This window comes from Alosa pseudoharengus, unplaced genomic scaffold (assembly GCF_046254945.1).
Source record: "Alosa pseudoharengus isolate Yale_2024_CS ecotype anadromous, Long Island Sound unplaced genomic scaffold, YU_APseudo_1.1 YU_APseudo_1.1_scf_22, whole genome shotgun sequence".
Classification (NCBI taxonomy): Eukaryota; Metazoa; Chordata; class Actinopteri; order Clupeiformes; family Clupeidae; genus Alosa; species Alosa pseudoharengus.
In genome coordinates, this window is record NW_027468680.1 from 21058745 (window position 1) to 21083254 (window position 24510).

Consider the following 24510-nt stretch of genomic DNA (forward strand, 5'->3'; position numbering starts at 1 on the left):
TCTAATTACTTCTGATGTTTTGTCTTATACTGTCAGAGGGGTGTGAGGTTTTACCCTGTGACGGAAGGCACTGAACAAATCCTCAGGCTTTTGCCCTTAAGTGAATGTATTTAATGTGAAATTCAACACACAACTCGTCACATGACAAACAAGTCTGACTCTCTTTTGATGCAACAGCCATGTAGTATGTGTAACCCAAATATATGGACTTATTCGATGACGATTCATGCCCAGGACATTACATTGTCTTAAAAGTAGCCTGATTACTTTTGTATAGGCCTGTGTATACTAATATACTCACCTATTGGCCGTGAGATCATTGCTTTAAGAGTCTGTCTTTTTTAAGCAACCTTTTTTTTCTGAATACACAGTATTTGCATTGTGCTGTTTGATTTCTATGTCATTCCAGTTCACAGTCTGTCTTTGTACATTACTTGAAATGAAAGCTAGGGTAGTTTTGTGGATAGTGCAGTGGATTGCAGCAACAGAGTATGAAGAGGCCTGTGTTGCATTGAGATTGTAAATAATGTATGCACAAAATTAAAGTCCTATTTATTGAACTGTGAGTCAACATATCTGTTTGAATGTATCACACATACAGTACTGTACTATGGTGGTGGGCGAGTCACAACTTTCTGGCTGTGGTTTTGTGTATGTGCAAAAATAATGTGCTCACATGTCATGTGGTGGAATTTTAGCACTTGGTAAGCAACTCTACTCAGCAACACTTTAAAGTGCTGTTTTTTGTATAGACCCAACTGTAGTTTAAACAGAGATGAGTATTTACATTTATATGGAAGCGTATCAAACACAGAACACACAGACCAAATACAGCAGCCTCATCCTGGCATTCACCTTTTCACTGCACTACTTTAATAATACACAGTCATTTGTATTTGATTTGAATTTCTTAGACTCAATACTATTACTCTAATATGCATGTTCAGTCAAAAAATGGAGCATAATGAAGTAACATCATTAATATTAATGTCACAATATAACTTTATATTTAGGTCCATAAATAAGTAAGGTATATGGTTAATTCATGTCACAAACATGTGATAGACAGCTCTGATTGCAGAGTGATACCTGTTGGACAAAAGAAACATTGCCCTGTGTCCGAGCTTGTCCTGTTGGACAAAGGAAACATTGCCCTGTGTCTGAGCTGAGCCTGGCAGTGCCCTGAGAGACAGGTGCGGTGTAGCGTGGCGTGCCCATCCATCTCTCTCTGGGAGGGTAATGACGGTCGCCGGTTGCCCGCTGGTCATAACTCCAGACCCAAAATGAGCCGCAACAGTGCTGGGGCTCCTCTGTCCCCGGCCGACTCACGGGGAAATAAGGGTGATGCTTCCATTGTGTCAGTGGTGGCCGCGTAACGCCAGAAGGTCCTGCCGTGACAGAGTGTGTGTGTGTGTGTGTGTATGTGTGAGCGCACACCCGAGCGTGTATATGAGCTTGCAGCGGTATCAGACGGGCCACTCACGGTGATAGAGTGGGTGTGCATTCCAAGCCCAAATGGAAGAGACAGGAAAGAACACAGGGACCACTCATTGTGTGCCTTACACCCACACTGATGCATGATAATCAGTTTTATGTGTGTGTGTGTGTCTGTATGTGTGTGTGTGTGTGTGTATCAGGGTTGAGAATATTGTTCGGCATTTCTTCCACCAAACAGAATATTGTGAATACCACAATGTCTTTTATTGGGAGGGAATGTCTCTCATTTTCAGAAACAAAAGTATTACTCTTTAGTTTCTGTTAGTGCGTCAGAAACAGAAGACACAGCACTCAAAGAATCCTCCATAGTTAGTTCATAACGGCAATATGGCAGTTGTCTACACATATCCCGCCCCTTCCTGTACTAATGTAACCAACCGCATTTTTATCCATTGTAGCCTTATTGTAGCAGTTTGGGGGTGATATTTATATCTTTCAATTCAGATTTAAACACAGATTCACCTGATATACTTTTAATGACCTATGACCTCCCTTACGTATGTCTCCCCATTCACTTGAATAGGAAAATAGCTGCCCGATAACTGCCCAAAGTGTGTTACCAAGATGCAGTGCGTTACCAAGATGCAGATGCAGCCCTAAAAAAAGGCCCTGGACTTTCTTCCACTACCATTCGCGCGCACACACACACATTAGCTGTCTATCATAATACAGTCTAACAAAATTATTATGCCAGTGAAAGATTTTACAAAAATGATCATTATTGAATAATTATTATTTTGCCTCGTCCCTTCATTCATATAAGTAGCCTTAACCAACAGGGACGTCATATACCATTATGATAAATGGGGGTCTATCAGTAAATGGGCTTCAGTGTCTATTTATCTTTTTAAGACAAACAGATATTGCACATACATACAAAGCTTACAATTTGGTCAGGTTGGTGCACATGTAGCTATAGCATTAAGATGGACCTAGGTTTAGAGATATTCCTTGCAAATACGTGATAGTTGTGGTAGCAAACGTCTAGACAAGTAGACAACGCAAGACATTTTCCATCATTCAATAATGATGAAACAACCTGTCTGTTTTGCGCAAGGACAAAAAACTGAAGCGCCACCCATTACCACCAAACATGCAAATGTGTGGTCTGTGAGAGGCAGGGACGGTAGAACAAATTTCTGTTAGTGCGTTGAAACGGATGATGTGTGCATGGCATCTATTGCGCACATGAGTGCATTTCTGGCCCCTTATCATCTGGTTGGACTTTCATCTCCCCCTTTATCCCCTGAGAAAATGTTTCTGAATTCTGGTTGCTAAACACATCATATTACAGTAACATAGTTTGAGACGGACATAAATACTAAAGCCTGGCTGTCTTCTGTCTGACTCACATCAACATTGTTCCATGTATTATATTTCACTGCTTGACTCAATGAAAAACATATAGGCTACCAAACATAGACATCGCCATAGGTAACATTGACAATGGAGAAAACACTCATACTTGGTTTCTGACAGAAATTACGTTTTGTGCCAACATGTTTGTAGAAGCACAACCACAGGCAATCTTTTCGGTGAATAGAGACATCTGTCAGTTGCGAGAGTTGGCAACCTTGGTGACTCTGTATAGCCTTTCCATTGTCCCTTTTGCCTATCCTGCTATTGAAAACGTGATGGCACAAATGTTGATAGTTTTTTTTTTAATGACAATGACAACTGAGAGTGTAGACATAGGCATAAGTAAAGTATATTTATTTGGAGAGCTAGACACTGACTAGGCTTGGCTAACGAAGCAGCCAGGCAGACGGCCGTTGGATGGACGGCCGTTCTGGACTTTTCCATAACGTCCAGATTGCCAGTCTGCCTCTGGACTTGCCTAAAAGAACTGACTCAGTCTGGACTAGTTAGGCTATACTGTAGGTTTACATAGCAACATATCTCTGAAACCTTCAGTGGCATAAGGTCTTTGTCAGGGAAACACACAATATACTGTACATGGACACATGCCTACATGTCCATCACCCACATTATCTGTTGGTAATTATGAGATAACAATCAGAAAGCGGACACAAGTGTGGCCTCGGCCTTTCATTTGAGTTTCATTTTCTTCACTAAATGCCTCCTGACTCTCAAAACCCCTAGAGAGCCATAATGTCAGGGTGTAACTGCCACATGAACCAAGTCTTATTAAAAATTTAATTTTCTGTATTTATTTGCAATTGATCAACCATAGAAGCTAAAAGCACAGGCTCTGATGGTGAGAGGTGCAGACGAGGACACTTGCTCTCTGGTCTTTTCAAATTCATCAAAAGCACCTCTTTCTCTTTCTGCCCCTACAAGGCCAAGAAATACCAATTTCCAAGCGCTACCACATTTTTAACGTCAGCCACAAGTGTTGTCAACAACACAACACACAGTTAAACAGCTTGTATAAGATGCTGACTTGGTATTCACACTTGTGAACAGACCGATGGTGTTGCAAGTCAATGCATTTTGTGTTTTGAGAATTGCCTCTCCATCTGTAAAATACAATGTGTCAGTACATCACTGTAGTTCAGATATAGTTGGACATGAATAAGAACTGCACCAAAGTAGGAAGACACTATCATGTCATCCTTGCAATGGATGCATATTCACAATAGCAGGCAGGCACAATGCATGAGAATCTACGTAGAGGGCATGACACAGTGCGAAATGTAACCAAGTGTTCCTTTTGTTGTGTTGTGTATTTATTACAGAAGCTATTCAGAATTGTGAACTAACAAGGCCCATGTCTGTGTTTTACCAAACTCATCCCACAATGTTAGAATTATACTACACAGCTGTGCAACCAGTGGCCTCTACACTGACTTTATTGACTGGGGACACAGAGAAGCTTTACTGAGTGGGTTTCCGGCCAAGAACTGATGGATATTTCTTTTCTAATATTCCTGTTTGACCTTGACTTTTTGACAAGGAAACCAACACAGAAACAAGTTCTTACAGACATGAAGTTCTGTACACGGTCTCCATTTAAAAACACAATATTACATGGTAGCCCCACTACAAGCCAGGCTTGTGCAAAATTCAGAATTTTAGAAATAGCCTCCATTCAATTTATGAATTGGAATTTGAATTGATTTGGCTCCGCCCCCCAGGAAGATGGTCCGTGTACTTTTGCGTTCATTCTATTTCGGAAGTTAAATGGGAAATTCAATGAAATGAGTGGTATATGTGCACTGATCTATAAAAGAAGTGTTCTTTATAGATCAGTGTATATGTGTCATTCCAATTGAGTAATCCATTTTTCTAATTGAATCAAGTAAGGTAAGTGCATAGTGGGGAAAAAGGGAAAAGAGGATTTGTCACATTTACTAAACCACAAAACATGAAATTAAACAAAATGTTTTTCTTTCAAACACAATGTTATTACATTGAACTGACATATTTTGCCACAGCAATGAATTTATCCAACAGAGTCATGAGATCAATCTGAAGTACTGAACCAGTGTGGTTGATGTGCAATGCCTTGGTGTCACCTTTTCATTGTGCTCCCATGAGCCTTTGCAAGAACACTGATATAATCATGCAGCTAACAGTGTTGGCAAACGTTTTCACAGGGGTTTTCTTGAAGATGATTATGCTTAGAGGCCAGTAGAATATGGAGCGGTGTTGTATGTTATGTTTTGAGATGAACCATGCTTTGTTCCCACCATGATTGCGTTAGGTATTGAACATCCACAAAGAATCAGTGGTTACAAGGTACATGTTTTCATCCTCAATGAATGCGTCTGCATTCTGTGGCACAACATATTCAGCATGTTTCATTTTAGGACCTCATCTTGAAGTCTTAAATAATATCAAAATTATGTTCCTTTGACATTGATGTTGCAATACTAAGTAGCCTACATAATGCCTACTAAGCAGTACTAAGTACATCTTAATGCCTACTTTCCGTGCCACCTGTATAGCACAATGAAGTTGAAATTACATTCATGTAAACTGAATTCAATTTCATTGGAATTCCTTGATCAAAGCATAAATCAATTTTGATAACCTAGACATTTAATTTATGTGCAACCGATGTACATGATAAAATCAAGTAAATCCAGCGATTTTTTTTTTCAGTGTACTTTCAGTGTTGGGAAGGTTACTTAGGAAATGTCATTGGTTACTGTTATAAGTTAGTTGTTTGCTGCAATCATATCTGACATATACTATGAAGCTTCATTGTTAAACACTACCCTTAAATTATGTATATGAATTCTACTTAATTTGAATTGTAATTCTAGATCTTGTTTTTGAATTCAAATTCAATTCAAATTCAAATACAACAATTTAATTGGAATTTAGGAGTCATTCTCAATTCAACTCTGAATTTTGCACAAGCTTGTTACAAGCATCCTATAGTCAGTTGATATGTGCACATGTATACATTCTTCTCAAACAACTTGTGGGTTTTAGTTTCCTAAAAGAAAACAAATAAAATAAAAAAAAACTTTTAAGTTAAAGACAATCTCATACTTATTCACCGCAACTGTCTGTGAACAACGCTGGTCTGGATCCCACCCATTTCTACAGTTGATCAAGTTGGTTAAGTGGTTTAGTTTCACAGTATTTAATGGCTACTATTTCGCAGCTCTTAACCATTGATAGAGAGACATGGGTCGCATTATTACTCTTTGGCTGACATGCACAGGTGAGACTGTAAATATATGTTTGGACATAATTTAGTGTCTAGCAGTTACATTTGAAATATATTGTGATGGCATACTTATACATTCTGAATGAATTATGAACATTTTGAAAGACTATATTTGTCTAATTTGGTTCATATATGAACATATTTTTAGTACCTTATTTCTATTGTAATAAAAGCATCTTGTGATCAATTCAGGACAACACAAAAATCCATTCAGGACAACACATAGATATTAAGTTAAGCAGAAGAAGTTGAGCAGAAAAATATAAATATTTTGTGCTTTCAGTTCTAGCTGTGAGTTGTGCTGAGGAGGTGGACCAGCCAGACCCACAGGAGGAGATTCCACTGCTCGACCCTGAGAGGACTGGACAAGAAAGAGCTCCACATGGGCTTTTTATAGCTGCCAACTTATATGAAGTATGATATGACTCAATATGACATAAACATAATAAACTTTTACATACCATACAATTGTATACACTGTTCTGCACGTGTGACGTGATAATTATAACCTGAGTGATGATCTGTCCATAGCATTTTTTTTAACTATCCATGGCTTTATTATCTTTGAATGGTTTTAAAATGCATGAATTTACGTGCATCATTTTTCTTATCAGACTGAAGGCATGAAATCTGGACTAAGCAACTCACGGTCTCAATCAAGTTGGGCCTTATCATCTAAGCCAAGACCAAGACAGTTAGAATTAGAGCCGAAAGTGAGACGTAAATATAAGCATATCAGCAAGTCTGGATCAAATGATTGTGCAGACTGTAAAAAAATTCTAAAGAAGGTAAAAAACTCAGCTGGTACAGGCAAGGTAAGCTTTACCTTTTGTAAAGTAAAGACTTGTTATATGTTTGGTAGGTGATAAGAATTAACCAGCACGTCCTCATGCATTACTGTAATGGAAGGGGTGCAGTAGATGTAGAGGGGGTAGATGCCATCTACAACTGCAATTTGGTGCTGATGATTTGTTTTACAATCAATTTTCTTTTGTACATATTATACATATTTTTCCTTAGATGTCAGAATTATTTATATTTGTGCCAGAACATTATGTTTGGCCAATTCTATTCTATCCGACCAATTTGGCCAATTCTATTCTATGCGGTGGCTCAGGAGGTAGAGGAGTTCAACAGTCGGTTCCACCCCAACTCCTACTAACCCTGTCGAGGTGTCCTTGAGCAAAACACTTAACTACAGTGATCCCAATGAGCAGGGTGGGTGCCTTGCATGGCAGCCTCTGCCATTGGTGTGTGAATGCGAGGCATGACATTGTAAAGCATGTTGGGCTGGGAGGGGTGGAAAAACGCTATATAAATGCAGTCCATTTACCATTTATTTGTTGAATAAACCTAATTGTATTTTTCCAGTATTTTTGTCATGGTACAGATTATAACCAACAACTAGTGCAATGATTTGATGACTTCACTCTTTCCACAGAAACCAATTACAATTGCATCTATGTGTAAAGATGGGAAGATCAAGTGCTGTAAGAAGCTTCTGAATGAAAAAAAGAAAATAGCTGCTTCCATCATTGATGGCAAAGAGCCACTGGTAATATGTAAAGATCTGAAGTTGTGCTAGACAGGGCTACACTGACAACATGACACACAGTGCATATAGCCAAAGCTTACCAATTGTCTTACACTTCCTGATTTCTGATTCTCATTTACTTTGTTCGATCCATTCTAAGAAAAATGGCATTTTCTAAATTACATCTATATGATGATGATGAGGTTTATAAGATGTATTCAAAGATGCATTGTTCATTGTTGTCCTTTGTATTTTTCTTTCCTATGCTTTTTTCTGATTACATAATTGTTTTACATGATTTTCATCTGATGTTTAATTCTGATTTACCCATTGTCTCAATTTTCCACTGAAGTTATGATGTTGTTGAGGGGAAATTACACAAAATAAACACTTGGCTTCCTTTCAAATATTTAAAGACATTGTTTTGTATACTTTTAATATTTTTTTTCAGATGATGCATTCAGTACAAAGAATAGTGTTTGAGGATATAGTCTTCTGCTTATTTTTCTTCTTCAGAAGTAGCTATATTATGTATTTTATATAATTTGCATGATGAAGCCCCTTGCAGAAGATGGCAAGTTATGTTGAAAGAAATGTATGAAATCAGTTGCATTTTGCTGAACATAACTGAAACTCTGAAATGAACATTGAGGAGAACTGTAATTCCCCATTGCAATTTAAAATAAAGTAGACAAGTGTTTACAAACACCAATATGTGACTAACATAAGGCCATGTCTCTATTAGACGTTGGACTGAAACCAGACACTCACTGTGACATAAAAGGCAGTGGATTGACCACTACTACAGTTTTCACCCAATGTACACTAGCATATTCATTTACTTCAGGGGAACAGGATTAGGAGGGTTAACTTCAGCCAGTTAGCATCCACCATCTTTTACAATGGCACACAGGGGTGTCGGACTGGGGGTAAAACCCCTACTGATTATAGGGGCCCAAGGGGAGAGAGGGCCCTTGCAAAGTCTGGAATATATTTTATGTTACCTGGATATTATAATTTCCTAATTAAATTTCATAACATGGGGCCCATCAGGACTGCCTAGGCAGGGGCCCAGGATCTTGTGCTACAGTACGCCCCTGATGGCACATCAAGGACTCACTTTCGTTCTCATTTACCTAAATTAACCAATGGGGAATTTTTCTGTAGGGAGGATCACTTAATCCACTTGTACAAATTAATTTGTGGCCACCAGTGATGTTACATGTACTGTATTAGGCTTGTTTGTGAAAAAGTGAACATTTGAGAGACGCACATGGACACCATTTTTAAAGATGGCAGCAACCCACCGAGCACATATCCGGCTGAATTAGCTAACCTATAGCATCAGCCATTGAAATGAATAGGACTAGAGCTTCCTCCCTCTCTCCAGTTACATACAGCGCTCTCCACAGTTATTGCCGCCCCTAAAGATAAAGTGTAAAAAGAATATTCATCTTAGATACTCTCTTCATTTTGTGCCACTGACTGTGAATAACACTAGTCCACACCCCACCCATTTCCACTGCTGATCAAGTTGGTTTGGCGGTTTTTAAGAGGTTTCGTTTCACGAGAAAAGAGGCTGAAGTATTTACTTGCTCCACAGCTCTTATCCACTGAGAGAAAGAACATGGCCCACATTATTACTCTTTGTCTGGCATGCACAGGTGAGATTATATAGTTACTGTATATAATTATAAAGATTATATAGAGAATTATATATTTGGACATAATTTAGTGTTATTTTTTAATGTAATGTGATTGCATATTTATACTTTCAGAATGAATTATTAGCATATTGTAAAAAAAATATTTGTCTAATTTGGTTCATATACAGTATATGAACATCACAACAATTATAACTTGCTTCCTCTCTCTACTGGCAGTTGAAATAGGCTACAGTGCCTTTTGACTTCTCTGATCACTTTAGGAAAGTGTTTCTATTGTAATAAATGCAATAACAAACATGGGTCTTGCTTAAAAATCAATTCAAGAGGACAACACATAGAACACATGAATGAAGTTAAAGAGATGCAAATGTTCAGCATAAAAGTGAGATTGACTTGAGAAGACTTTTGGTAACTAAACAGATCTGTTAGTGATTCTCTGTGTTTTCAGTTCTAGCTGTGAGTTGTGCTGAGGAGGTGGACCAGTCAGACCCACAGGGAGAGATTCCACTGCTCAACCCTGAGAGGACTGGACAAGAAAGAGGGCACAGGCTTTTTATAGCTGCCAACTTAAATGAAGTATGATATTATACATGTCAATATGACGTCAATATGACATGTATAAACTTTTACATACACAATTGCATGCACTTTACATGTCACATGAGAATAATAACCTGAGTGATGATCTGTCACATAGGCCTATAGTTTTTCTCATTATCATTGGCTTTATTGTTTTTGAACAGTTTAGGGCATGGACTGACCTGCATTGTTTTCTTCTTCACATTTCTTATCAGACTGAAGGCAGGAAACCTGGATTGAGGGACTTATGGTCTCAATCAAGTTGGGCCTTATCATCTAAGCCAAGACCAAGACAGTTAGAATTACAGTCAAAAGTGAGACTTAAACATAAAAGAAAGCCTAAACCAAAACCAAATCCTAATCCTAGGCCTAAACCAAATCCTAAACCTAAGCCTAAACCAAATCCTAAACCTAAGCCAAATCCTAAACCTAAACCAAATCCCAAACCTAAACCTAAGCCTAAACCAAATCCTGAACCTAAGCCAAATCCTAAGCCAAATCCTAAACCAAATCCTAAACCTAAGCCAAATCCTAAACCAAATCCTAAACCTAGGCCTAAACCTAACCCTAAACCAAATCCCAAACCTAAACCTAAGCCAAATCCTAAACCAAATCCTAAACCAAATCCTAAACCTAGGCCTAAACCAAATCCTAAACCTAAACCAAATCCTAAACCTAACCCTAAACCAAATCCAAAACCTAAACCAAATCCTAATCCCAAACCTAGACCAAATCCTAAACCCAAACCTAAGCCAAATCCTAAACCAAACCCTAAACCAAATCCTAAACCTAAGCCAAACTGTAATCCTAAACCTAAACCTGGACTTTGGCCGACAAGAGATTGCGATGAAAGCTGTGAAGCAATTCTGAAGAAGGTTAAAAAATCAGCTGGTAAAACCAAGGTAAGCATACCTTCTTATACTAAAGACTTGATATTTGTCGTGTAGGTGATAATGACCAGCAAGTCCTTAAATAGTGTTAAGGTTATTTATCTTTGTGAAACTTAACATATTAGCCCATTTGGCCTGATTGACCCAAAGTACAAAAGTATTTTCAAGTATTTCTTTTCATGGTACATCAGTGGTGCAGTGATTTTGATGGCTTCTTTCCACAGGACCAAATTAAAGCCAAAATAGAGAAAATGAAGTGTGATGACCTAGAGGAGACCAAGTGCTGTAAGAAACTTTTGAACAACTACAAAAAACAAATGATTGATGCCCTCCTCGCTTGCGATGACCCAAAGGCAGCATGTCAAATGCTGATGTTGTGAAAGCCAGTGCTACTCTGACCATATTATGACAAACATTGTAAAGAGGTCACAACTTGTACAATTTGACCTGCAACTGATATCTTATACCCATTCATTCCATTACATTTGTTATGTGTAACAATTACAGTATCCTACATAATAATTGTTAATCATTATGAAAATGGTGATGATCATTTACATATCTGTTGTTCATTGTATTGCTGTGTCCCATTATATCCATACATTTCTCACTTAAGAGGACCTAATGGTACTCTTGATTCCTTTCCAGTGTAATATAAACTGTACAACAATTAGATCCAAAGTATGAAAGACAAAGTTCTCGAAAAATATAATGTTTCCATTCCATCCAAATATATTATTTCCATATTCTTCACTGTTTACCTCTTTGACAACATTGCACACAGTTGACATTAATAAAGCCAACTTCATTCCTTTCAATTAAATCAATGAAAGACAAATCAGCCAACAAGTGCACAAAATGTATGGGAAATCCATATGGGAAATACTAAGTGTGTTGGAAATCCATTTCAGCTGACTATGTAAAGTTGGTTGAGAGACTGAGCAAAAGCTCTGTACTTTGAGTCATTTCAAATATAAAAAATCTATGTACACTCTTTTTTGCTTACAACATTAATCCATGTGGGCAATTTCAAAATGTTATCTACCTACTCTGCAAAAAATAAAGATTATGAAAACAATGAATGGGTGTGTCCAAACTTTATATGGTACTTGTACTTTATATAGAATGTTTTTTGCCTTTTTCAAATTATTTTTGATAGGATAGTGAGAGACTGCGTAGGAAATGTGTTGGAGAGAGAGAGATGGGCACTTGGACCGGTATATGGTATGGACGCTGTAGCCAGCTGCACAGCGCCCCCGTATAGTATGTTTTGAATACATTTTTCAAACAATGTATGCATTCAGTACATAGAATGATGTAATACAGATGTATTGATTGATGTATTGTAATCGTAAAGCCACTTTTTACCAATAAAGGAGCCATAGCATCTCATAAAGTTGGAGAAAAGAAAACAAGGACTCTGAGAGCATTTCTCTTCACAGAATATCCAGAATATCTCCGGATCATCAAAGATTCCTAGGTCCTCTTGCACATTCTCTTCTTAAGATCACCCCATGTAACTAAGTTGGCAGCCATGCTGTCACTGGCAAAATGTCCTCTTTGATGAACACAAATCAGCACAAAACCTGAATTCAAAGTGTTCAAAAAGTTATTAAATAGTGTGGTTTGCAGTCATGATAGATGATAGTGTTAAAATGAGAATGCAAAATCATATTGCTACCCTAGTTTACAAGAAAATGTAGCCTATAACCGTACTAATTTGTTAACCCAGTGGGATTGTTTTTTTCAGATCTTCAAGAATGGTAACCATAAAGCTCACCAGAAATGCACGTTCTAGTAACGGATCCTTGTTGTGAAACAACCGTCAGCAGTGAGCGGAGTGCCTCTTCATACAAAAGCCACATCCAAATTCATTTTGGGGACAGTAAAAGACTTGCACTACCATTCAAACTTGGACATAACATAGTGACTTAATCTGGATTATTCAAAGTGTTACCATGGTGTTCATTTTCATCTGGATGCTGCTGCTGCTGCTGTACTCAGGTGAGTCCAGGAAAGTCAACCTTGAGTGAGACCAAAGCCAGCTCTGAGTGAGACCATCACAAATCTAACATTAAAACCTGATGACAATGTCAACATAGTAAACTTCTCCACAGGTAATCGTGTATATGGCCATGCAGATGGAACACACATGAATGGTGTGAGATCTGCCAGGGATTGGTATGGAGAAAACATGGCGAGGAGCAATCATCCAGCCAAGGTAACGTGTCTGTCTTTTCTGGGCTTTTGAGCAGACTATTGGATTAATTGATTCACTGACTGGCTATGCATCTATATCTTCACTTAATCATTGGCTACACAACCATTACAGGAAACATATTAGTCCTTGAGCCAGACGCCATAATATTGGTCTATTGGTACCATTCGAAGGGAATAGTCACATAATGATTTTTGACAAGGTATACCACCCTAGAAATAGAAAAAGTGATTTTGTTTTTAACAAGCTGTTTATGTCGATTATATGTCTATGCAGGCCAGGCATACAGTTGAATAGGCTAAAAATACTGCCAACAGCCAATAAAAAAATCTATTTTCACCATTTTCACGGCTCTCAACGAGAGATCTCCACTTCAGTTGTACTTTACATGCACCATACATACACAATGTTTCCCATTGTACTCCTGTATGCTTGTTATATGATTTGTAACCTATAGTATGGAAAGTAAGTAAAACTTCTGGAGCAAATAACATTTCAGCAAAATTAATGTAAATAATCAGATTTAGTTTTGTAGGGATATTTATTAGTTACGATTTTCAGCCTAGTCACCTGTAATCCTGCATAGAGCTGTAATAGGCACAAACAAGGTGTTTTTGTCAAAACTTATTGTGAGACTTATTGTGGTACCGGCTGACCAAAATTAGTGGGTCTGGCTCAAGGACTATGTAATATGTTTGCTTTTTCTTTCTGTCCTGCTGTCTTTCCATAGACTAAAAGCATGCTTTCAGTGGGGTGCAGGATTTGTCGTTGGGCTCTGGATAAATTGAAGAAATCAATTGGTCACACCAATATTACAAAGGTACATGTAAAGTTAAGACTTATATTTATATCACTCTATAACTGTGCACTGTCAGGGAGCCTCAATGTTTAAACTATACATGGGTAGGCTTTTCAATAGAATGTTGAATAGATGTATTTGTTTACTTAACAGGAGAGAATTGAAGGAAAATTGAAAGGAATCTGTAAGTATGCGACTATCTTCAAGAGTCGCTGTCAGAGATTTGTTGACAAAAACAAAGAAAAATTGACTAACATCTTTTTAAAACTAAGGGATCCTAAACAAGCCTGCATTGCCTTGAAGTTTTGCAAGTAAGTATCATACAGTACCATATCACTGTATGGAACATGTTTTCTAATCTTCTGAAATGTCACAGTATCACAGTTAGACATAACTTTAAGATTGCTTTTTCTATGGAATATCTCAGTGAATTTCAAATGTCATCATTTTTTAAGTAGTATTATATCTTTATGTCTTCACAGAAACCAACACCGTTAGAAGAAGGTCTTTGGATGTGCCTTAATGTTGGTCATGTGTTTAAATTCTTATTTACTTCATACTAGTTCCTTTTAAGAACCCTCGGTGTTACATACTTTGTTCTTTAGCTTATTAAAGACATTTTAGAGCTAATCTGCATAAGGATGTATTTTATGAATGTGTTGAATTGACAAATATTTTGCCACCTTGGTCTCATAGTTCAGAGGGAATACTATAATTAACAAGGGGCAAGGTTACAAATCTAAATAAAATCAAATTAAATCTGTTTAATTAGGAGTCCACGGGAGTTAATGTTTTGCTGATCTTGTGTTATGGCAGTTAGTAAACAACAACTGCATTATCACCACCTTCTGAAATGTAGTGTGTGTCTGAACCACAGTGGATGTACAGTAACAGTGAAATAAATCATTCAGACCCATTGTTTCCCAACCGTCATAAAATAAGACAGCTTTCTCTTTGCACGATGGTGGCGACCGGAAAAAGAATTAGGCAATGCACTGACTGCACCTTTCTTCACACTTTCAAATACTTTGTTTTGTTGGCATGGCCCCTCTCCAGTAGTGTATAATTTAGATTTTGCCTAGTGAGTGGTTTAAAATAGAGATTTACTTTGATGTCAGAAGATTGCCTGCTATCCTATTTTGTTGTAAATCCAATCCGATTTTACTAGTCTGGACTACTCCGATTAATGTCGTTTTTCTCCCAAACAAAAATGTACACTCATCATCATCCCAAAATAGAGGCTTTTTAAAACCAGATTTTCCCTTTAAGATTGTCCCTTTTTAATCCAGTTTAACTTGTGGCGTTTCAACAGCCTGTAGTGCTCCATTTACATTTCTCACTGGTCTAACTATGACTACTAACTAGAACTATGAAGTTCTACCTTTCAGAATACTATGCCGCATTACCTATGTTACCCCAGTAGAGGGAGACATTAATCACACCAGAGAGGTTTGTAGTGTGTGTTGTATGGTATGGTAGTCGAAACACCACCTCTTTCATTTCATAATGCATAACGAGGGAAAATCTTACCACAAACACTATTCAGTTAGTGGGTCATCGTTCACTAATGTGAAACCAAATACTTACATGGCAATACTTTCAGCCAATGGCATACTGCAAGACAAATCATATGTGCAGCCAGTGGTGCGGCTGTATCTGAATCATCAGTCCATAATCCAGTGGTTCAACTTTTTCTGTCATTCCCCACTTTGGAGGTGGGAAATTTCCAAGCCCCACCTGATTTCGTATTTTGGTTCCACGTTACATTTCCCATCTCAGTCCGCTGGATCAAGATGTTATTTTAATTCATATGTCGGTCTGTTTATGACACTTATGTTTGCGTGTGGCTGTTTTGTTTTGAATTTATGATCTTCCTTGTCAAAAAAAGGCATTATTAAATAGACACAAAAAAACAGATTCCCTCCTGTTCCTCATGCCCCACCTGTCATGTCCCTATTCACTACTAGTGGGGCCCACCCCACACTTTGAGAACCACTGCCCTAATCCCACTAACATATCAACACAGATGATTAGTCTGAGTCAACTCATTGTTTGATACATAACTATAAATAAAGACCTTGAAAGTGATTTCACCTTTGACGTGGACCAAGAACACTAATTCACTGGTGAAGAAGGCACATCAGTGTATTCATCATCTTGCTACCCATACATCAGAAAACTTTAACAAGATTTGGGAAAGATTCTTGAAAGATTGGAGTCTTTTAATTAACTAATGCTTTTCAATTCAAGCTTTACTCGAAAGACTACCGTACAATCTTTCAAGAATCTTTCCCAAATCTTGTCAAAGTGTTCTAGTGTAAGGATGGCTTTAGATGCCTCAAGAACTTTAGACTACCTGAACAGCCACTAAATAACTTTTACAGGTCAACTAGAAAGTGTTCTTTCAGGGAGTATAATGGCCTGGTATGGAAACAGCACACATCAAATCTGTAAAGCCCTGCAGAGAGTGGTGAGGTCTGTAGAATGTACCAGTACAGTACCCAATATTCAGGACATTTACACCAGGAGATTGTAGTCCAGAGCCAAGAGAATCATCAGAGGCCCCAGTTATCTCAACAATAGCCTCTTGTCTGTGCTACAGTCTAGGAAGCGTTACTGCTGCCTGAAAGCCAGAACTGAGAAGCTGAGAAAAAAAGCTTCTTTCTACAGTCTATCTGCATCATGATTGCAAAACCTCAATGAACTTAGTCATGCACATCAGCTTGAATCACATGCATACTTCTCCGCATAGTTTGTCTGCCTCTTCACCCCCTCCATGTTTGAACTGTCTGTCCACTAGCCACTTTTTACCACTGTTTGCGTGCTATATTAGCACATATGCATAACCCCTCCCTCCATACCACAGCAAAACTGTGGCCACACTTATACCTTTTCTTCATATAGTTATATAGATATATAGACTTTATTCTTGCACTGTTGCACTGTTTGACTTACTCATTTGCACCAATATGACACTCACTCACACAGAGCACCTTACCTTACCTTACTATGCACAGAGAATCAAAGGCTCAGTCCCTACCTCAGTCATTGATTAATCACCCACTATGTGGATACTGTTTTTAGAATTGATTTAGATGAAGTGTTATTTAGTATAATTTGTATTTTAGTATATTTAGTATATTCTGTATTTTAGTATATTTAGTATATTCTGTATCTTCTACTGTCCTTATTGCTTAGTTGTGTTTTATTTATTTATTTATTTTATATTTTATATACTTTTAATTACTTTTTCTGCTGTTAGTGAATGTGTGTTGATGTGTGTCTGTATGCTACTGAGACCTTGAATTTCCCCTGGGGATCAATAAAGTATCTATCTATACTATTGTTAAAAAATAAACAGTTATGTGCTTGTTGTTTTAAGGACGCGCCAGAGAGCAATGGGTGGGGGGGCTATGAGCACTGACAGGGGGGGGGGCACCTCACCTCACTTTTATTCGTTAAAAATTGCCATATAATAAAGAGCCTTCGAGCCTTTTGGATAACTGAATCCTTCGAGCCTTTTGGATAACTGAATCAATATGATCAAGGGGGGAAATAGTGCAAGAACATAGCGGTCATAGCCTATAGCGTTGAATAGACTAGCACACAACGTTAATTTTAATGGAATAGCGGTGCATAGGCTATACAAGTAAATAGGCTATAGCAGACTCACGGTCACCACTAGCAAGCCTAGGCTACACTAGGCTTCACTGTGTCTTTCCATTCATTTCAAAATGTTCTTGTAAGATCCTGCTCAAAAGCAAATTACACATACTGATAATATCACAACATTGTAGGCTATGTGATCCCTCAAAATGTTCTTTAAAGTACAAAACAAATTCTAACACATGTGCACAAGCATAAGTGGCTAGGTGCACCAACTGTGATGGAAAGTTTAAGAGCGAACAGGACACTCTGCACGGCTTTTAGTATTTTGTGCTGCTCTGACAGTCCACTTTTATTGCCACTTATACTGTTTTTGAGTTTGGAGAAGTACTTGCAGTGACAGGCTATAGCCTACTAATGCCGACTCCACAACTGTCGCATTTCCCAGCCAGGTCCATGATAGGCTTTTTGTCACTGCTTCCAATGTCTCCCTCTGGATAAAGCAAGTTAAGACCCGTGCTGTGATGCGCTTACTAAAGGGTGATTCCATCTCCCCTTAAAGTAGGCCTAGCCTACATGATCCAAAGCACACTATACGTCTCCGTTGCTCGAGTTTATCATTAGCACTGGACAATATTGGAAAATATAGGAAATGTGACGTGTCAGTTTGACCCTTTATTTACGGTTTCTGCAATTTAGATTAACAGCTCATGCATTCAGCTTGGGTCATCCTGCGGTCATACGCCAAAAACCTTGTATTTTCCATTATCTTCCCAGATCTATCTTGAGACCTTTTACTGAATTTCTTATGCAGCAGTGTCTAAAACCCTACTGGTCGAGATTTATGCCCATTTGGCGTTGCAGGAGTCGTGGTAAATGTATCGGTGGCACTCAGTGCAACGGTGTCTGAGTGTGCAGAATCCCTCTTCATCGCGCAGTTTGCGCACACAAACAACAGTAGCATAGTTGACACACATTACATGTTTCATTTTGAGTAGGCTAAGTGTTCAACATCAGTGTTCAATATGGATTTAAGTTCAATCATAGGCATAATAATATTTAGATGTTTTTTATGTGAGGGAGAGAACTCAGTTGGGGGGGCACACTGGCCTGTTTGGGCGGGCCTGGTCCCCTAGGGCCCGCCCTTGATGCCGACGCTGAACTAGCCATTCTGAAGCAGGCAGGGGAGATTTTAAAATGAGCCAAATCGCAGAGACAGGACCAATCCTCCAAATTTCGGTGTCAACCATTCCATTTCACCCTAGACACCCCAGACAAGGAGCTAAAAGTGCTAAATACTGGAGTATACCTTTAAGAATTATGCTAAACCTGCAAATGGATTCTGTCTGATTTAAGACAGAATGACCCATGAGAGAATCTTATTGGGATTACCACAGTTAGGTTCGGTACAATGACATTACATACAGTGCGAGTCAATAAAGTGAAAATAAAAGCCATTGCAAACAATATTTGCCCAAATTCAGTGCAGTGAAAGCAGTGCACATTACATTTGTAGATCAAACCAGTTGGCTGACTATTTTGATCAATTTTGTTTTTTTTCACATGAAGTAGGCTATACTACAAGACTATGCTGCTGAAAAAATGGCCATGTGAACATTTTTCTCTCATCTCTACTTACGGTATACACTAAAGAAATTATCGAACATTTATTATACGGGATGGCATCCACCATCTTGAAATCTCCTGGCTTCTTCTTCTTCTTAGGGACCGTTCGTTATTTATAAACGGGGTCACCGGAGGAAAATAGGGGAGGGTCATGTCTTTTTATTCTTTGTTGAGGGGAGGGTCACCTAACTTTTTTTCGTCTAGGAGGGAGGGTCACCCATCTTTTGTATTAATGAAAACAGCAAAAAATCAAAGTGGCTTGTTTGATTGTTGATTTCTGTCGCCATATAACGTTCTCTTTCGTTCCATAGCTCTGTCAACATTGAACAATGAAAATAAGGGAGATTTCCCGGGTTTCTCACGCAAAATACGGAAAATGTCAACATTCGTTCCCATTAACGTTGGAAGGGTTGGAGCAACAAAGTAGCCTACTTTATTCACGCCTAACAGCCTATATCCATTTGGTCAACTTTATCCAGCCCTAAAAAAGCTAAATTTAACTTTGGTTTACTTGTAGTTTACCATGTAGCCTAACTTTAAACAGTGTGCATGCTTAACATAAAGCATACTTGTGCTTCATTCATCCACACATCCAGCTCCTAACGTTTCGACAAGCATTTCTACCAATTGACCTTGTTCCTGCCCATCTCTAGCTTTGCTGTCTCCATCCTTTCTGTTTTTGTTGTTTGCAAAAAGTTATGGTAGGCCAACTTGGAGTGAATATACAGGGGGAATTCTTATAGCTGAGTAGCCTGGCAAGTGCGCACGTAGGCCGAACACTGCAAGCCGAACACTGCAAGCGCTCTCACGACAACCACGTCGTTAAATAGGCCTAGGTTAACATCACTCTGAGTTCGCATTCAAGCAAGCAAAACGATGATTTGAATACATCTGTTTCACTGGAAGGGCAAGGGGTAACAACAGGACTACACAGAGACAGGCCAGAATGCAGGACTAATGTTATGAGAGTATTACAGTAATATGGGATATTCTACGGGAAAATATTAAAACGGCAAGACAGCAGGGAAACGTTAAAATGATAAACCCGGAAAAAGTTGGCATGTTAGGTATTTTTCGGTCCCTGTGATTATTTGTGAAATTGTGCAAACGTCATTTGAGAAGGAAGGAGTGTAGCAAGCTTATTATTATTTCATGTGAATACTTACTAGAGGAGTAACTTTTCAAGTAGGCTAATGCAGTTGCAGGAAGTGTGCATTTAGTTTCCATGCTTATTGTGTTTCCACAACAATGTTAGTGAGTAAATCTACTGAAATGGCCACCATCTTGGTGAAGTGTGATGTGTAAGATCAGAAAGCAGAGGTTGATTTTAGGACGGTAGCATACGTTGATGTGTTTTCATAGCGCGTAAGAGCGTGGGCGGAATACATCGACAATAGGCCGGGGAGGGTCATGTCATTTTTGAAAATGCTGCTGGAGGGTCGTTAAAAATTATATTGCAGTCAGGGGGAGGGTCATGTAACTTTTGATCGAAGCACTCAAAATCCCTCCGGTGATCCCGTTTATAAATAACGAACGGTCCCTTATAACCTTTTCTTTTTACCTTTTCAAGTATGAATGCAGCTCTAACCGCTTAATGTACAGACATGTTGAAATAACCGTTGTGTAGGTCTGGAGTTGGACAAGAGAGTTATTATTTCAGATATTTTAAAAAGGTTATACTTTTTGAGAAATAGGGGATTAAAAATGTTAAAAAGCTCATTTTCCCCCCATAGACTTGAATGGTTGTGATGTCATAATGGCCTAAAGCCAGTTGCGCTCGTTAAGCTCCCAGAGTAGTTCCCGGGCTAATCAGAATACTGGCACAGGTGTCACCTGTGAATCCAACTGTCTCAGCTTCTAATGCATACAATCTAGCGCTTCCTAAAACTACACATCCTGTTTAAGTGTTTCCCGTGTAACAAAATAAAAGTCACAGCCATATCCCATGCTTTGTGCATTATATCTCCAAAACGGCTTGACACATATGCTTCAAATTTGGTACAAGTGTTTGTATGGACTCAAAGATGAAGTGAGTTGATGTTGGAGGTCAAAGGTCAAGTCCATGAATACTCTGAGAGCGATATCTCAAGAATGCCTTGACATACATTCCTGAAATTTGGTATGAGTTTTTGTATGCACTCAAAGATGAAGTGAATTGATGTTGGAGGTCAAAGGTCAAATGTCAAGGTCAAAAACACCTTGAGTGTTATATCTTGACACACAAGGTTTTTTGGTATGAGGGTTTGTATGAACTCAAAGATTAAGTGATTCAATGTTTATTTTTCCAGGAATCTCCCCAACATTAAGCCAGCAGCTTTCCATCCACTATTGTAATTCCCCTGGCATTACATTTCTAGTTTTGCTTTAGATTACCTTACTAAACGTATCCAACTTTTGCTTGGCTAAAATTTGGCCGCATAGGCTAACCATTGTTTTTGATAACTTTTGTGCGCATCTGCATTGCATTTTTTCCTCAAAGACAAAATGCACTTTAAAGGCTATGTAATGCATCCACATTGGAATTGTGCAAATTTAATTGGAAATTATTTTCACATATTCACTCTTTTTACACATAACTGTTTAAAGCTGACTGTATGGATAGAATCGTTAATGTCACAGAATGATGAAATAGATTTAGGTGTGTGATACAAATGGCTGAATCCCAGACTCAGATGATCAGAGGGACCATTGCTGATGAGTTCCCAGACTACTCGGAAGAGATTCTAGATTCTGTGATGGATGCTCTGAAAGCAGGGGGCGTAAAGACCGTATATGACCTCCACTACATCAAAGAAGAAGACTTGTCGGCCTCACTAGGTCCAGTGCAGGCAAGGAGACTTGCTACCTGGGCTTGCAGTAGTATGTATTAAATGTAACTCTCTTGGCCATTGACATCTGACAACCAACATAACTTTTGTGGTTAAAAGTGGGCAAAATCGTCCTTTGTTTCGTTACAGAATTCGTCACACCAACTTTGACCCCTGCCTCAGTGTGTGCATCTCCACCATCAAGCCGTCTCTTGACACATATAGTGTCTTCTTCACCATCATCCCCTTCCTCTGTGTCTTCATTGTCTTTTGTGTCCACCTGTCCATCCTCTTCAATCAACTGGATCGACACGTTTGAAATTCCCTGGGCTAAATGCAATGCAATGTCTGGCAAGAGAAAAAAGGCCTTCTCCGAAACTTAAGCCCTCCTTACACTGACAGACTTTGTAAAGATTTGGAAAAGATTTTTGAAAGACTACAGTCTCAGACCCTCTCACATCTAAAGACAAGTAATAGAGTTTTAAGTCACAGACTATGATTTTGCAATGACTAGGGATCTTGCAGGATCACTATTTACAAGACTGCAACTAGATTCCTTTAAATTATTACCCATCGTGCAATAGATATGAACAGGAACTGAAATGCTTGCCTCCTAAACTCAAAGTCATATTTTGTGTTTTTCTACAGCATTGTTTCATGCGTGACATCCCTAACCGATATGGGGGTTGTTCTGTCACGTGAAAGAGCCGACTAATGATGTATAAGAAACCAACGAAACAAATCAAATCACAAATCACGTCCCTTGCAACAGCTGTCACTTACTTTGCCCCTTCCTATTTGGTGTTGGAGAGATGTCACTATTGGTTTTTATAGTTCACGTCACTATTTGCATGAGCCACGACTAGAAAGACTTATGATAATATCAAACATGTTTGATATTGTCGTAATGGCAAAACTAGAAAAAGACTGACTCCGACTGACTTAAAACTGCTAAGATTAGCACCTTACACTCAACAATCTAGTTGACGGGAGCGCATCGCGATTCCAGTAGGCTACAACTCCCATGATTTCTGTCCGACTTTGGAAATTTAGTCGCCGACTGTGAAAACAGACCAAAATCGTACAATGTAAGGCTGCCATTAGACGTGAAATGGTCAGGATTGTTGTATCAGCAATGATGAAAATTTGCAACAATCCTACCAAGCAAAATGCCACCGAGATTGCTAAACAGATGGTGACTAGGTACCCCAAGACTGTGTCTCAAATCGCATACTTCTGCACTTACAATACCTAATTTGAGTGCATGAGGGTGTTCACACTGAAAATTCCAACGACACGAAGGGCGAGTTCCCGGATGGTGCACTCATAACGGTCAAAAAGCTGAGTGTGCAACGCTGGACACTTTTCGCCCTTAACGGACGCCATCTTGCCCAAATAGCGGAAGGGGAGGGAGCGTTTTCAAACTCGTGGTAATCGCGGTTGAGAAAGCTGAAGCAGCAGCAGTGGAAAACAGACTTTACAGAGGTACAAGCAAGTTATAACATAAACGGTTCATGTTTTGACACAGTATGACCATGTCACTGTCGAATTGAGGACGCCAATAAAGTTATATTTAAATGTTTGCGATCGTCATTTCCGTGAAGTGCACGGAGTTAGTGTTTGATATGAGACAATACTATTTTGTTCAAATTTGCGCACTCCGCCAGTAAGCACATGTAAGACCTATGTAGTATTCAGTATTTCAATCTGTTACAGCTATAATGTTTGTCCAGGGGGTGGCAGTAGAGCGTTTATATCAGTATCCAAAATGCTATGGCTAGTAGAAAAGAAGAAGAGTGTGTTCAGTTTTAACGTGGGTTCTGAAGTGTGCTGAATAGCAGAATAAACGACGAACTTTTCTAACACCGGTGTCCTTATTTCAAGTCGATGCCAGCGGTGTAATAATTTGGTGGCCCGTACGGGGATGTTTATTCTGCAGTGAGAGACATTGGAGACGGATACTAAAAAGGTACTCTTGTTGAGGGAAGTGGAAGAGATATAACGGTTAGCTGAGTTAGCAAAAGTTTGGAGCTAGCTTACGTCAGGATAACGTTGATATCTAGCTGAAGCCCAAGACACCATTCTACTTTTTAGTGTCAGTCATTCAAGAAAATGTCTGAAACACGCGAAGAATTGTTAAATGACATTGAAAAAACACTGCTCGGATTATCAGTGGAACAAGTGCAACGTGTGTGCATACACGTGTGTCTACATTGTCAGACAAAGAACAGTGAAGATGCAGACATTAACCGGAAAAGCCGACGTGCATTGATTAAACATGTGATGGAGTTCTGTGATCATGATGATTTATTGGAGTCAGAGGATACAGGCATGTCAGTGCTTTTGGAATTGATGTACTTTGTGAGCAACATACAGCAGGAAGGTGCACCGAAGAGTGCTACTGAGCCTGAGGGTCACACAGATCCCACCGCAGAATCCAAGACAGAGGCTATGCAGTCACCGCAAGCGCGGGAGTCGGAGACCATGCCAAGAGGGAGGAGCAATGCACCTCATAGGGGCAGAGAGTCGATCGGGAGCCAGAATTACAGTGTGGCATGGAATGGCTACAGAAAGGACTTCAAAATCAGCGGACAAATTGGTGAGGCAAACCAAAAAGATAAATTGACTTTTACCAGCCTTGA

The 24510-nt window shown here is 38.9% G+C and overlaps 2 protein-coding genes across 3 annotated transcripts; both read left to right on the top strand.

Moving 5' to 3' along the window:
• Nucleotides 1–9173: 9173 nt before the first annotated feature.
• On the top strand, nt 9174–11852 carry LOC143139355 (uncharacterized). Its single transcript, XM_076299953.1, has 4 exons — nt 9174–9340; nt 9792–9919; nt 10138–10824; nt 11037–11852. Exons 1-4 carry the CDS (start codon nt 9304–9306, stop codon nt 11190–11192), a joined length of 1008 nt encoding a protein of 335 aa, XP_076156068.1. The 5' UTR covers nt 9174–9303; the 3' UTR covers nt 11193–11852.
• Nucleotides 11853–12579: 727 nt separating this feature from the next.
• On the top strand, nt 12580–14909 carry gnly (granulysin). 2 transcript variants are annotated; one of them, XM_076299955.1, is made up of 6 exons: nt 12580–12816; nt 12930–13033; nt 13761–13850; nt 13983–14013; nt 14102–14140; nt 14312–14909. In XM_076299955.1, the coding sequence occupies exons 1-5, from the start codon at nt 12771–12773 to the stop codon at nt 14128–14130; spliced, it is 300 nt and encodes a 99-aa protein (XP_076156070.1). In that variant the 5' UTR covers nt 12580–12770; the 3' UTR covers nt 14131–14140; nt 14312–14909. The 2 variants fall into 2 exon arrangements, with proteins under 2 accessions (XP_076156070.1, XP_076156069.1); XM_076299954.1 differs by having other exon boundaries at nt 13983–14140.
• Nucleotides 14910–24510: the final 9601 nt, after the last annotated feature.